This window comes from Larus michahellis, chromosome 2 (assembly GCF_964199755.1).
Source record: "Larus michahellis chromosome 2, bLarMic1.1, whole genome shotgun sequence".
Classification (NCBI taxonomy): domain Eukaryota; kingdom Metazoa; phylum Chordata; class Aves; order Charadriiformes; family Laridae; genus Larus; species Larus michahellis.
In genome coordinates this window covers 108,593,647-108,608,889 of record NC_133897.1, presented here as the reverse complement: position 1 = coordinate 108,608,889, position 15,243 = coordinate 108,593,647, and the positions used below count along the sequence as shown (strand labels likewise).

General features: G+C 36.9%; 1 protein-coding gene across 2 annotated transcripts in view; it reads left to right on the top strand.

The window, feature by feature from the left end:
- Positions 1-15,243, top strand: part of DOK6 (docking protein 6) — a 252,760-nt gene that overhangs the window by 87,415 nt on the left and 150,102 nt on the right. For both annotated transcript variants that reach the window (XM_074576550.1, XM_074576549.1), the window contains exon 2: positions 11,180-11,287. In XM_074576550.1, coding sequence (XP_074432651.1) covers positions 11,180-11,287 — 108 coding nt within the window. The remainder of the gene's footprint in view (positions 1-11,179; positions 11,288-15,243) is intronic.

Below are 15,243 nucleotides of genomic sequence, written 5' to 3'. Positions count from 1 at the left end.
ATGGGAAATGATTGTAAACGAACAGTCTTACCTCCTACGAACTCTGGAAAGCTGGTGGAAGTGGTGTTGTGGGGGGAGTTGTTTTGTTGTTGTTTTTTTTTCCCGCTGAGATTATATTATTAGCTTGTAGGATGACCATCTTTCCCTTAACCAAGAAATTTTTGTTTGATCTGTTATGCCTTGAATGTTACCGGTTTGGGTCTGAGCCAAAGCATACTGAAGCACTGGTGTGGCTTCCATGGGTTTACCTGGATAAACTTTGAGTGAATCTTTACAACGCGTCCACGGCAGACTTCTTTGAGTTCTGTCACAGGTACAGAGCAGGGAATTCAGAGTGGTCTTTTGGACTTATGAAGTCTGGGTTTGGAGACCATCTGCTTTTCCTTTGCATTATTTCCCTAGGGTTGTAACAACATAATTTCTAATCCCTCGTAGCAGCATATTTCCCCACAGAACATCCGTGGCTGGGAATGTAACACATCAGCTGCATTTGAGTTCTTAGGGAAGCTCTTTTCTGGTAATTTTCTTTAAGTAAAAGCTGTCTTTATCTGTTAAAAATTTGTTGTTGCAACAAAAGCTGAACAGAACTGCTGTTAGTAGTTACAAGAGCTAAGGGCTATAGCTTTTTCTTCCAAATCCTCTTAGTTTTGTGTAAAAGTGTTCGTTTTCTCATCCTTTTCTTTCTTTGGATTACTTGGATTATTCAGTGCAATATTGATGCGTAGTAATAGCAGATTGGTACATCTTGAAGCAGAGATTTTCGGTAGTAGCGCAAGAGTGGCAGAAAGCAAATCACTAATAAAATGAAGTGTTTGAGATATGTATCTTTCTATCTGCGTACACCTTCCTCTTAAACTCTTAAGACCCAGAGCAAATGAGGGTTACTTTTTGTTTTGGTTTGGTTTAGTTTTAGTTTTGTTTTTACTTTAAAAAATACAGGTAAGTTCTGTCTATGAAAATTGCAGAAAATTTCATAGCAGCGCTCAATTTTAATATCCCTTTGTTTCCTGCTGCAGAGGGTTCTTACTAAGTCTGATCTTTTAACTATTTCCAGTTACCATGAGCCGTTAGTTCATCTTCCTCCTCTTCAATTAGGTTAAAAGACATAACGAAGGTCTTTGGGGGTTAAAACTATGATTCTTTAGCAGGAGATGATTTAACCCGTAGGTTACAATAATGTGGTGATCAAATGTCAAGAAAACAGCACTGATATTAGACATCCTCTTGAATATTACTATTTTTAGGATCCTGCTCGAATCCTACCGCAGGCTTCATTTTGCAGAATGCCTTCTTTTCTATATAAAATGAATTTTTCCTTAAAATATAGCAGAAGTCATAATACTTAAAAGAATGTAACTTCATAAAAAAGGATACATTTCATTTGTAGGAAACCAAAATGATTGATTCATACAACCTTTTACTTCAGAGGTTTATTGAGCGATACGTCAGGTGTAAGTGCGATTTTTAAAACCTGTACTCTGTTCTGTAGTGCAATATATCAGAGGATGTTTGAAGGGCTTTTCTTCTACATTGGCATTTCTGTATTGTTTAGTCTCACTGTATTTAAACATGTTGCATACACTTCATGCACGCGTGCATGCCCGGGACTGTGACCGGGCATCTAATAGCAGCAACTATAGATCACAGTAAGCTTTCACCCATACGTATCAGTGTGGCTGGATTTGCAAGATTTTCTAGATATATGCTGAAAAGACAATATGCGTCCAGGAATAAAAGACTCTAACTTCCCTATTCTACTTTGAGGATCAATTGCTGTCAGAAATTATTCACCTACAGAAATATACAGTTGCACTTATATTCAGCTCACATTTTCGTTCTTTCTGGAAAGTGCTTTAAACTTGGTGCTGTGCTCAGCTGTATTAAATCTCATGCAAAGCACACCATTTCCACTTATTTTATCAGTCAAAACAACAGCATCTTGAGGACTGCGATACCTCTGCTAAGACAAATTTCTATGTGATAATATAGAAAAAAGTAAGGATAGATGTGGTAGAATACTAGCTGATGTGAACCTAAAGAATGATTTTGGATTCTGAAGCTGAATTTGAGCTTGTAACCCACTAAGTTGGAGCTGTAAAAATGATATGAGTTTTTGTCCCTCAGTGGTATAGAACAGATGTTTGCGATTACTGTTCTGCTTCATTTTAAGGTATTCTGTTGCATGGTTTCAATTTTGCAACATTTATTTTCACAAATCCCTGCCTTCCTAACATAAAACATTAAGGATCTGAGCAGATAGATACCGTCTTTCAATGTAAGTGTGTTATTTCAGATTGTGTGTAAAGGTCTTCATTTTGTATTATAACCGAAATAAGAAATCTGTATCTCAAACTTGTCTGTTTCTCAGCATTAAGTTCCTTTGTAGGTGTGCTAAATGCCTTTAACTTTTTGGAGAACAAAGTGATGAGTGTCTATTAAATACGTGTAAAAGTTAATGCATTTCAGATTAATAAGCTCGTATATGGAAGAGTCGAAAATTAAGAAGTTTTACTGCAGTGATATTTCCATTACTTCAATATATAGCTACATGATTAAAAACTAAGGGGAGGAGTTATAACTTTTCTTCTATAAATATTACTTTCCATTGCAGAATATCAAACTGTTATTTGTGGTCTGTCATATTCAAGTAGACTATGTTTATTTGTAACTAATTAAAGTAAAATGTTATAAAATGTAGGGGAAAAAATGATATTTCCACTAAAATTCTTCAGATGAATGAAGTAAGCTAGTTACTCTGGTTCAGTTTGAGAAGTTACTCAAGTTCAATATCAAAATATAACAAAACCATAACTTTCCCTGTGATCTTTTTCTGATTACATTTAGAAAAGTACCTGTGGGAGAAGATACAGACTTTGGTACAAATTCTGGCTACATAGTTGTTCGTAAGTAGCTGCTGCACGTTCAGGTTAAGCTCAGTGAAACACTTGAGATTTCTTGGGCATAATGATTTCTTTTAAAACGTTGCAAGTTCTGGGATTGTCCTGCTGGATGCCTCCTAAAACTGTTGTAATCAATTCTTTGTTGTGGTTCGCTTTGAGGTTTATTTGTCATTTACTCTGAGGCCAGACATGAAGCAAACAGTTTTCCTCCAAAGGAATCACTGAAGTTAATCTTGACAAAAACTGAGTCAGAAATGCAGAAAGCCAAAAAATGGCTATTGGAACTGATTTTTTAAAATAATCATAACATCAATTCAAATGTAAGTGGTAACTTCTGGTGATAACTTCTGGTCTAGGTACTGCCGTGAAGGCTGAGAGCATTATTTGTCTAGTGTGTCATTCTGACCTTGAATTGCCCTGCTGACAGTTCAAAGCAAAGTAAAAATGGCGCATTTTTAAACTCTGGGCGCCTAAGGATTCATAAAACTGTGTAACACTTTTCACATGAATACAACACGCAAATCTTTCCAGATATGTATCCTTCCCTCTTCTTTCAACACAGAAAAAAAAGGCTTCAGATACCATAGATAAAGTGTTTATACACAAAGTAGTTTAGTTAGTATAGGAATAGCTGGAAAATTACTATGGTGTGCTTTGATTTTCACAGAACTCTCTAATAATAAAATAAATCTTTTTATGGATTACATGTATAGCCTGTGACTATAACACCATAAATTATAGTATATTATGAACATCTATATGAATCTATAATGGTATGTTATGGCAGCAAGAAGATGACGTGTGTGTATATATATATATACTATTACTGGGTGAATTGTCCCTAATCATCTCTCTCTAACCATTTTAATTCTCACTGACTGCAATCAAGGCCACAAGGATTGATGTAATCTGGGATGAAAGAGTTTGTAGCAGATGTTTCTGTATTTCTTCTGTTCCTAACTTTAAATGCCAGTAGATTTGCAATCTGGAAAATAATAATAATTTTTAAAAAGCTATGAGAAATTTTAGGATTTGAACTGTGACACTAAAATGATCTAAGGCCTAATTGTCTTCTATAATGTTGCAGAAGGTCATACTACAAGGTTTATAAACTAGAGGTTTAACCTTGCTTCCTAATTAGGATGATAAAATGAAGCTCAAGGGTGCGTGCAAGGTTACCATATATGAGGAATGTTTCCCTGTTGGATAGCCTTCATAACACACCTTCAGACGGCATTTTTTATGAAAGGCATTACTAGTGATCTTTTTGGGATATATTTGTGGGTTTTTTTAGTGCTGGCTTTATAGTTTCAACAGCTTTGCTTTTACTGTGATTGCTTTGTGGTAGATATTTTGGTAATGTTTGAAGAAAATACGTTGAAATAAGCAAGAGCAGGTGGAGAGTTAGAATCAATAAAAAAAGGGAAAACCTCCCAAGGCTTTTTGTACCTTGTGGTAAAGTCTTGGCCCCACATCTCAGAGCTGCTGACAGAAGAACATAACCTCATGCTTCTGAGCAGGGCTAGGGGTTATTTTTGCTTCTCCTCCTGTTTGCGGGGGAGTGGGCTGTCAGAGGCTGTGGAGGATCTCTGCTCTGCTGCTGGGAGGTGTATGGGTTCCCAGTGGTGTGGTAAAGGAGCAGGAGTTGGCCTCCATTCCCTGCTACTCTGCACCCTCCGCGCTAATTTGGGAGCTCAGTGGTGGTGCAGTACTGTTCCGCCTCTCTTGTTTTGTCATACGGATACAAATTCGCCACCCAAGAATGCACCTACTTAGTGCAGTGGTAACTGTATTTCAAAAAAGCAGACAGTGAAATCGGTGCTGTTCAAGACAGGAAAAATTTTCTAGGACGGGAAGACAGGAAAAGTTTCTCGGGCACCTTAACTTCTAAGACGCCCAGAAACCTGAGTGCGGGAGAGATGGCATGCCTTGTTACAACACTACTGGATTTATCTTTTTAATATCAAGTGTTGGTAACTCAAGTAAGTGGTTTGCAACTAAGAGGTTTGTTGTTGGTTGTTTGTTTTTTTTTTTCTTTTCCCTATTGGCTTTACTCAGCAATAGCTTAAATCCTTTAACTTGTTCATTAGCTGAGGCATGAATGGTTTTGTCTTCCCATTTTCCTCTTGGACCTTTTTACAGATAATAACTGCTTTTCAGTTTCTCTCAAATTTTACTTGAATGCATGACAAGTGTAGTTCTACTGAAGCAATAAGGTGTCACCCCTCATCTCTTCTCCCTTTGCCAAAATATGCAAAAATGAAAAAGTGGTGGGTGTCAAAACAATGGTTAAATATGAGTTTACTGTGACAACTATATTTATTTTTCTTATTATGAATGCTCTGGTTTTTAATTTGTGAGTCAAGGGGCTTTTTTAGCTCACAACATACTTCTTTTATCTCACATACCCTCCAAAAAGACAATATCCATTTCTTAATGCGGATAACTAGTGAAGTAAATTTTGAACATTTTCATGTTTTAGTGTTTTTAATGGGTACACTGAAGATGTCGTATTATTTAACAGATAGAGCACTGCACATGGAAAGTCAGGGAGGAGGAAACAACTACCCTTTGCTGCAGATAACGAGATATAAATGCAGGACTGAACATTATTATGTAGATGTCTTCCTGGGAGAACCATTTGTTTGTGCTATGCTAGCAGAAAGCCCCGTGAGTGATGCTTCGGTGCCCGTTATGGTCAGTGTTGGTGTCTGTTGGTAACTAGGAGCCGACTCACTGCTGCTTCTCTCAAGAGACAAATGTTTCTACAGTTAGTGACAGAAAATTAGAGTTTTAGTTTTTTAGTTTTCCAGTATGCTAAAGGTAGTGATCGGCATTTGTACTATCTTTTAGACAGGAGTAGGGAGATTTCAGAGCATCTTAAGTGGTTTGAAAAGAAAAAAGAGCTTACAATGTTGTAACTTTCTTTTTTTGGCATTAGAAAAATTGAAAAAGATAGATGAGAAGATTTTTGTTTCTGGGTTTTTTTTTTGAGGTGGAAATTCTGGAGTAATGTGTAGAGATGTGTCAATAAATATCCCTTCTCTAAATATTAGTGATGACTGGCAGAACTTTATTAGCTACAGCTGTGGATGAATAGAAATGTTAATCTCAACAGCATTTATTGTAAATGACTAGGAAAAGGCTTTAGAAATCTCTGGAAAATGGAAAATCCTATGTACGATTCCCAATGTAAACCAATTATTTTAATTGTTTTAGGAAAAGATTTTCTTCTTTCTGGAAAACTAATTTAGTCAATGTATTTCCTGTAATGTGTTTTAATGGGCTTATTTTGAATAACCATGGCAACAATAAAACAGAATTGTATGATATGAACATGAAAAATAATGATCCATTCAGAGGTCAAACTTTTGCATGTATTAGTCAAGAATATGAAAAAACATAAGCATGCTGGAAAGGTGAGCTGAGAGGTGAATTAAGCAGAAGAAAAAGTAAGAAAAGACAATTATGCAGAGATTTTCATCATGAATTGGTCTACTGCAGTGTTTCAAGTAAAATATAAAAAAGTGCTCTCTAAAGATTAATAGAAATGGAGCAGCACTGGGAGTCAAATATCTGACTGGAAAGAGTTCAGAAATCATTTGGGGGTGATAAGGTTATATTGTTGCAGATCTGGAATCCTTTTCTCTCTCTAACAAGATAAGACTACTCAGAGTCCATCTTTAGGAACAGAAGCTTCTGTCCATTGCAAGCTTGTACATTGTAATGAAAATCATTCCCATATGCTGTTGCATGGTACAGCGAATCAGTCTTACCAGACCACACGTGCGCTGAGTTGCTGCCATCGCATATTGATATATAGTTGCACAGGTAGTGGGATCTAGAGGAAATTTTTTTTTCTGCTTTGCCCATCTTGTAAAACTGAGAGAGGAAGAGTGCTGCTTAAAGATGTTCTGCTATGCCACGAACTCAGCAGGTACTTTAATAGGAGCCTTCTCGGGTTTGTAATGAACAAGTTTTGGTCCTTCTAATTGATATATTAATAAAAGGAAACCAAAACATAGCACGAACTTAATGCTATCTTTCTGAATTTCTCCAGAAAAAAAGCTACAGTATAGTGTTAGACTTCGTCTTGTTTGCCCTTGATACAAAATTTTTATATCATTTTTATTGAGCAGTGAGCGCTTATCCAAGAATGCTGTAAAACTGATTAAATGATCAAATATTTGGCATTTCTTCAAGTATGCATATGTGAAAAACAGACACCTAAATCTCACAGGAAATACTATATGTTATGGAGGCAACTCTACGAGTAGTTCTCATTCTCTCTGTTGTTCAAGGACTGATTTCTTTCACAATGGCTTCCCCAATTATCTGAAGACTTTAGAAGTCTTTCAGAAGTTTTGATTACAGCCAATGGCATCCTAAACTAGGCCAGGGATAAAAGAGTATCTCACAGTTCGTGAATAATTGAGTAGGCTTCTGTATAACAATGAGGTGCCTTATGAAAGGCAAATGTTTGTTTGCTGTGTGCTCACATCTGCACCTATTTATTCATATTTATAGGTAAATTCATATGCTAATGCTTTTTCAAACACTGAGATACAAACTGTCTGTTGATGTAATAAGATAAAATGCTGCTGAAGTGCAGTGGAACTGTATATATTTATACCATCTTTAAAAGTGATTGTAGGTCAAAAAAAAAAAAAATTCCAAATGCAAGGATGTACCCTTGTGTATGTACATACCAAATCAGGAGTTCTCTTCAATCCATTCTGTTCTTCAAATCTCTCCTCTCTCTAAAGGTCTGGAAAAAACAGATGGAAAAACAATACACTGAACCAGTAACAGTCTAAAGATAAACCTTACAGTCCCCACCTCTTGCTGTTCAGTGCTCTCCTTTGAAAGCAAGAGCTTTTCATTCCAGCAGTCTAAATGCTGAAGACTTTGAATTCATCCCAATGCTGAAATTTGGGCAAAGGTCTAATGAGGAGCATCCTTAAAGATAGCTAGCATCTAGCCCTCTTCGATGGATACTTTGAATTGCCCACGGTTATAGGGGTGAAAGCCTCCCTCTTGAATTTTGTCAGTTTAGCTTCTACACTGTCCCAGATTGATATCCAGTGAGAAAAGACTGAAGTTGCCATTCAGGAGAGCCTGCTCATTTATCATTGAAGGAATTCCTTCCTAGTATGCATTAGATGACCTTTTGTCTGGAAAATATTCTCATCCTTACAGGGAGAAATCTGACTCCTTAACTTTACTTGTCTAGTTTTCCATTTATTAGGGATACTACTGATGTACTGGAGCTATTGTTATCAATACAGGCTGGGGGCTGATGTCATAGAGAGCAGACCTGCGGAAAAGGACTTGGGGGTACTTGTGGATGAAAAGCTGGACATGAGCCAACAATGTGTGCTTGCAGCCCAGAAGGCCAGTCACATCCTGGGCTGCATCAAAAGAACTGTGGCCAGCAGATCCAGAGAGGTGATTCTGCCCCTCTACTCTGCTCTGGTGAGACTCCACCTGGAGTACTGTGTCCAGGTCTGGAGCCCTCAGCACAAGAAGGACATGGACCTGTTGGAGCAGGTCCAGAGGAAGGCCACGAAGATGATCCGAGCGTTGGAGCACCTCTGCTATGAAGAAAGGCTGAGAGAGTTGGGGTTGTTCAGCCTGGAGAAGAGAAGGCTGCGGGGAGACCTTATAATGGCCTTCCAGTACCTGAAGGGGGCCTACAGGAAAGCTGGTGAGGGGCTGTTTGCGAGGGCATGTAGTGATAGGACAAGGGACAATGGTTTTAAACTAGAGCAGGGTAGGTTTAGATTAGGCATTAGGGAGAAGTTCCTTACCATGAGGGTGGTGAGACACTGGAACAGGTTGCCCAGAGAGGTGGTGGAGGCCCCATCCCTGGAGACGTTCAAGGCCAGGCTTGATGAGGCTCTGAGCAACCTGATTTAGTTAAAGACGGCCCTGCTTACTGCAGGGGGGTTGGACTAGATGACCTTTAAGGGTCCCTTCCAACCCAACACATTCTATGATTCTAACTGATACTTCTCATTATAACAAAATACAACTGTGCCATATTAAACAAACAAACAAACAGAACCTGTAAAAATTACTCTGTCAGTTGATACAAAGCTTCTGTTACCTTATCATCAGTTGCCCAATATTAGGTCATCGGTAGAATGAGGATTCTGTGGCTGTGCTAAAACCCACGACCTCTGGTGATGGGGGCTGTAGTTTCATCTGTTTTTCTAAAGAGAAGTCTGTGAGGACTGTAAACCATTTAAGGTACATAATGGAAATAAGGAAATCAATACATGATTTGAAATAGAGGCAATGGTTTTTACCTTGATAAAGAACTTCTCAGGAAAAGGCTTTCCTCAGAGGAAGAGAGATGAGCTGAAAATACACATAGACTGAAAAAAAAACCAGGTCCCAGAAGAGCCAGAAGTATTATTAAAAGCCACACTTTCGTTAAATGAATAAATATGTCCATTTTGGACGGTTTGTGCTATTACTTCTAGTAAGGTCAAAATAGAGTGAATATCCTCTACCTGTGCGTTACCTGCAAAAGTGGAGATTTTCACACCGTAACACTGTGAAGAGTTAATCTGAATTAATCAAGAGAGAACTGTGGGAGCAGTGCTGTAGCTTTGGTAAAATAAGTTGCAACACTGCCAAGATATTACTTGAAGAAAGTACTATCTAATAAAGATGGTTTATGATGTCCCACAGTGTAATGTCATTTTTTTCAGGAAGTATGATATTGTCTTTGCTTCCCCCCAGGTTAGGTGAAGTAATTTCTGAGGTAGGAAGTACAGTTGTACAGTTGCCACTTTACAACCTTAGTAGAAAAAAACCCCTAAAACTTGTATGCTTTGTAAGAAGTATACTTGCAGAGGATTTCATTAAATGTTATGTTTTCTTCCAAAAGTCTTCATAATTAAACATATTGATACTGTAGTCCGATGGTAGGTTTTTAGAAGAAAAAAAACTTATTTTGACTGATAACATTCTTCTGAGATAATGAGAACAGAATAGTGTCAGTATTATATCAGAATGTGGCTAATTAAGCTTAATTATTTTAATGACACTATATTTGCTGCTCATGCTCAGTTTGGACAGCAACACACTGAGGGGAAAAATCCTCATTTCAGCTCTCCCTGCTTATATTTCCTTGATTTTATTTATTTATTTATTTTTGTAATGGGAGATGTGTTTGAACTGATCCAAATTAAATAATACTGTACTTCTTGTATTGTGTCATTAAATTTTGTAGACTTTCTGAAGAACTAAGACTGTTCTCCACATTTGGGCTGTGGAACCATTAACTAGCATTGAGTTGGTTTTGTTTTTTAATGTATCCTTGAAATAATAGCATAAAATTGCATAAGGTATTGTTTATAGAGCTGTGCAAGTACTGAAGAGGAGGACAAAGTAAACTATTTTTATAGATTATAACACTAGATTAATATCTAGTCCCTTACGTGCACAATATTGTCTAGAGGCTTATCCTTAATCAGCTTCCTTTTGAACTGCAAATGTATTCTTATTTGATAATTCAATCCTGATTTTAAACTTTGGTTATGGCAATACCACCAGAACGCTTGGTAAATAGTCTGATAAAGTACCCTCGTTGCTTAAAAATGCATTTTAAGCAAAATCTAGTGTGTTTCCTATTAAAATTAGAGGGTAATATTGGTTTGTGCTTTCTGAAGGATTTTATTTTTCACTACATGTTCCCAAACTTTAATAATCTGGTTTTTTCTTAGAATGTTTGTCATTCAATTAAGTGAGAGGATTAGATGTTTTCCAGTAATGGTCACATTGATGCTTATTTCAACTTTGTATTTTCTTTGCTTTGTATACAATCTTATTCTAGCTGCTGATTCCTGTGGTGTGTTAAAAGCTGCAATGGTATCGATACTCTTGCAGAAATAGAGTATAAAAGTGAAAGCTAGAAATGCATGAAGTCATTTCTGAAAGTGCTTTCTCCAGTAACAGCTTTATAATTGTTTTCATTTCATTTTCAAAGTTCATGGATTTACTTGCATCTCAGGAATTGTCAAATTTGGCATGCATGAAAGAAATTGAAGCAAAATAGCGTACAAAAGACTGACAATCAATATGTATATAAACTGAGGAATTCCGGTTACTTACATAGAAATAATTGATGTTCTCAGAATTTGCCAGACTTTCAAATAAAATATTGTCATTTTAAAATATCTTCCTAAGTCAATTATGTAACTGAATGCATTTGTGATACTGTCCACCTTTAAAGGAAAACTGATATAATCCATTGATTTTGTTTGCAGATTTTCAGGCGTTGTTGGTTGGTTTTCAAGAAGGCTTCCAGTAAAGGACCCAGGAGGCTAGAAAAATTTCCAGATGAGAAGGCAGCGTATTTCAGAAACTTTCACAAGGTAAGTCATGCCTTTCTCGTGAACTGAAGCATTGCCTGTTTACCACTCTTCCTTGGGAAAAGCATGTTCTTGATATGTCCACTTTGCAAACCATACAGGGAGAATTGCGCTGAAAACATAATCCCAACACTGAAACTTCTGTAAATCTCAGTGATGTGGGTGAGACATCACCCTGTTTTTTTCCAGATGAGCGCAAAAAGTGCAATGTGTGTGAAGTGACAGGTTGATGATTTTTTTTTCTTTAAACATTAGTATTTTGGAATGTGTAAAATTGGCTGCTTAGTCAAATGTTTAACCTTAGTTATTAACTAAGTATGGAACAAATTCTGAAAATGCTAAATGCCTCGGTTGCAATGGCAACACTGGTTGAATATGGAATATTTTTCCTAGAACTCGTCATGATTTACAAGCTCTGTCAACAGCAAGGATTTTTAAGGGTAAAAATTCAGAATTCACTGATGAGATTCTCTCTGCTTTCTCTGTCACTCACTTCTGTGATGGAAAACAAGATATTCAAGCATGGGTTTTTCTTTCTGTCTTGTAAGTTACTGTTATCAGCTCCCCCAGTCAGTCAGTAGACTTCAAGTTAGCTAATCTTAAAATAGGGCAAGGCTCTGTGCTTGTGCGATTGTCTTCTATCCAGTCACCTTTAGCGTTATGTCATATCAACGTTAAATATTATGTTAAAACTGGCAAGTTGAAACACAAAGATGACTTAGTCAAGGTCACATAGCAAGCAATGAAAGATTGCGGATGTTAGTCTAGATCCCTTGAAGGCAGGTCTAACGCATTTTATCATAAAACTACAAATTAGCCTTTAAGTTCCAGTAACCTCTTGGTATCTTTAAATGAACAATGTACGTATAATAAATAGCATACAGTTATCCTGTGAATATTTTCTAAGAAAACTAGCCCTGGTAATTTCATACTGCCAAAAATCCAACTTCTGATTTTATATTGGTTTTCAATAAAAAGGACTGACACGTACTAGACAATTTAAAAAAAAAACATTTACTTTCAAGATGCAACATAATGATGGGTCTTTAAAAAGATTAATTGGATGGTTTGGGCCAATAGGCGTAGTGATGGCTGAAATCCCGAGGAGATCCCTTGTCTGTGAAGTTTGTATGGATTAGCAACAGCGCAGAAGGATGAAAGTGTGTGGCTTTGGGGGGAGCTTTTGTGGGGGCAGTTTAAAATGTTTTTGGAGCATGTTATTGCCTATAGCATACTTTTTTGGGTAAAAGGATTCATAAACACTTTATATGTTGCTTGTCAACTGTCGTCTTTGTAGAAAAATCATGTGACAAGTAAGAATAATTTAAGAAGCTGAAAAAACAACATAGAGATATAGCTGCCTGTTGTTGTAGGAAGCATGTCCCTTTGCATATAACTTAAACAAATGTAAGGGGTGGTGTTCTTTTCATCCCTTTTTTTCCCTCTTATTCCACTCCTTGGTAGGAGGAAATACCCTATTTAAAAGTGTACGAGTATGTGGCTGTAGAGAAAAAAGAATTGTATCCATTCACTTGGATGATACCAATTTTTCAAATAGAGTCATGAAATCATTTCTGAAGTTATATTATCAGAAAATAGAAACCCTGAATCTTATTGTCAGGCATGATTTATTTTTTTTAAGGATAACTTATTTTTTCATAATGATTATTCTCTTCAATTGCCACCATTCTGATAAATGAAATAGTGGTGAAGTAGATGTGCATGATTTGTGAATATTCATCAAGTGTGACTGCAGTGCAGGCCATTATGGGAGCAAATGCAGTTATTTGATTGCTGTATTGGGTCAAAATACCCTGATTCTCTTTCTTTCTTTTCCAGAGGTGCTTATTGCTTTGTTACATTTTGAAGTAGTTCAAAATGCATGTTTATTGCAATCCAGTGCAAACTGTTAGCCCTGTTCTGAAATTCTGTTTCGTATTCATTCACAAAATATAAGGAGGGAATCTGCTGTGCAGAGTTGAAGGGTAACTCTGAGAATCAATGAAAAAATTTATTAAATATTGAAGAAATGAAAGACCTGGTGTTTTCTAAGATTAAAATACATGTTGCAAGCCTGACTTCTTATGAAAGAACAACATACTTCAAAGAGTGAAGGGCTCTGATCGCACGCTAATATTCATATAAGATTATGTACGTCAACCCTGAGATCCTTGTTCCCATACAATGTCTTTATAACTAGTAGAAGAAAGGGAGTGGTGCAGTCGGGGACTCAGAATGTGCTGGGATTCTCTAGGAACTTGTGTCCCTCAGACATTCAGGTCAGTCTAGGTTACCATGGAAGAAGGTCTAGGACAAGCACATAGTCTTTCTAGATTGTACTGTGCAGGTTTTCTAGCCTTCTCATGCGAAGAGTTACAGGAGAAAATTTTGCCTCTCAAGCGGAAACAACAAAAATTAATACCTTTGATTTGTCTACATTCAAATCAGTATCCAGGATCACAAACAGTACTGCCATTGTAACTAACCCATCAAGATCTTAAGCATCTCCATTTTTCCATGGATGTTTGAGCTTGAAATGCAGCTCTCATCAAATTCCCATGTAAAGCACTTTACCTAGACAGCTATGGATCTCCTGTACTTACATGATAAACCTGGGTACTGGACAATGTGAATTATAGAAGGGGCTCTGCTCAAAAAAAAAAAAAAAAAAAAAAAAAAGAGAGAGAAACAGCATAGCATTTGGTAGCTCAAAGCTAGGAGAGTTAAAAATAGAGATTTTCTGGTTTACATATCCTAAATAAATATTTATTAATGTAGAGATAAGCTGGCCTCTTTAAAAAATGGACTTCCCCCTCCATGCCCTGGTATCTAGACAATACATGGGTTGATTTATTATTCTGTAAATTCTCTAATGCTGTTGCGCATTGCTTTGTTGTTTTTTTTTCCAAGTGATTTTCTTAATATAAATAACAGTAATGGCATTAGTCCTTATAGATAAGTGCCGCCTGACAGTAGCAGTGAATACTACATTCATTAGTTGAAACATGACCTCATCTGTTTATTCCAGTTTCTGGTATCAAATTAAAAATCCTCATTACTGTAAATTTAGATCATTACACTCTTGCTCAGGTAAGTTATAGCTTAGCTGTAGTGTTTTCCCTTGAACATTCTTTGTAGAGGTTGTGTTGAACAGACGTGTTTACTCCCATTACTCCAGAGAGGGCATAAAGTGGCAATAGTCTTGGCTTCTGGGAGCTGTTGCTACACTACAGACACTGCAGCTTTACCAACTTAAAAGAAGGAATACATAAAAAGCCTTCTCAAATGTGTAAAAGAAGATAAAGGTTTGTAAAAGGTTAAATTCTTTCACGTTTTGGAGACACACTGATCAGATAGTACCAGTGCCTGTTACCCATTAGGAGCGGCTTGCCAGGAGCATTGCAGGAAGTCAATATGGCTAAGTAGCAACATGAAGGTTACTAGAAATGAGAGGTCAAACTTCAAAACCTGAAGTGTATCCAAATAAACTAGAAAGCATTACACAGCTGACTAATTAATTGTTAAAACAGAATTAGAAAAAGCAAAGTAGAGCTTGAACAGCAACTAACGAGAAGACTCAAAACTGGTTTTAAATACAGCTTCTGACCCATCAGGGACAAAAGGCTTGTCAAAGACCCTGTGTACCCAAATGGCAATCAGAGTATAAAGAAATTGAGAAAGAAAGAGAGCATAAATGAGCCCATTTGCATTGGGGTTTACTGTAGAGGAAACTGGCACGCTCTGGTGTGGGTATGCAAGAGATGTCTCTGTATCATAGACTTGATCATAGATACTTCAACCCCAGCTACACAGAACGGTCTCTAGCAAAGTATGGAGAACATATTCACCCAAGAGCCCAAAGGGAACTTAAGGATGACATAGATGAATTAATAATGGTAGGCCCTAAACTGCAAAATGGGAACCAACGGATTTGTTTTTTTCAATTCTTTGTAAAATCT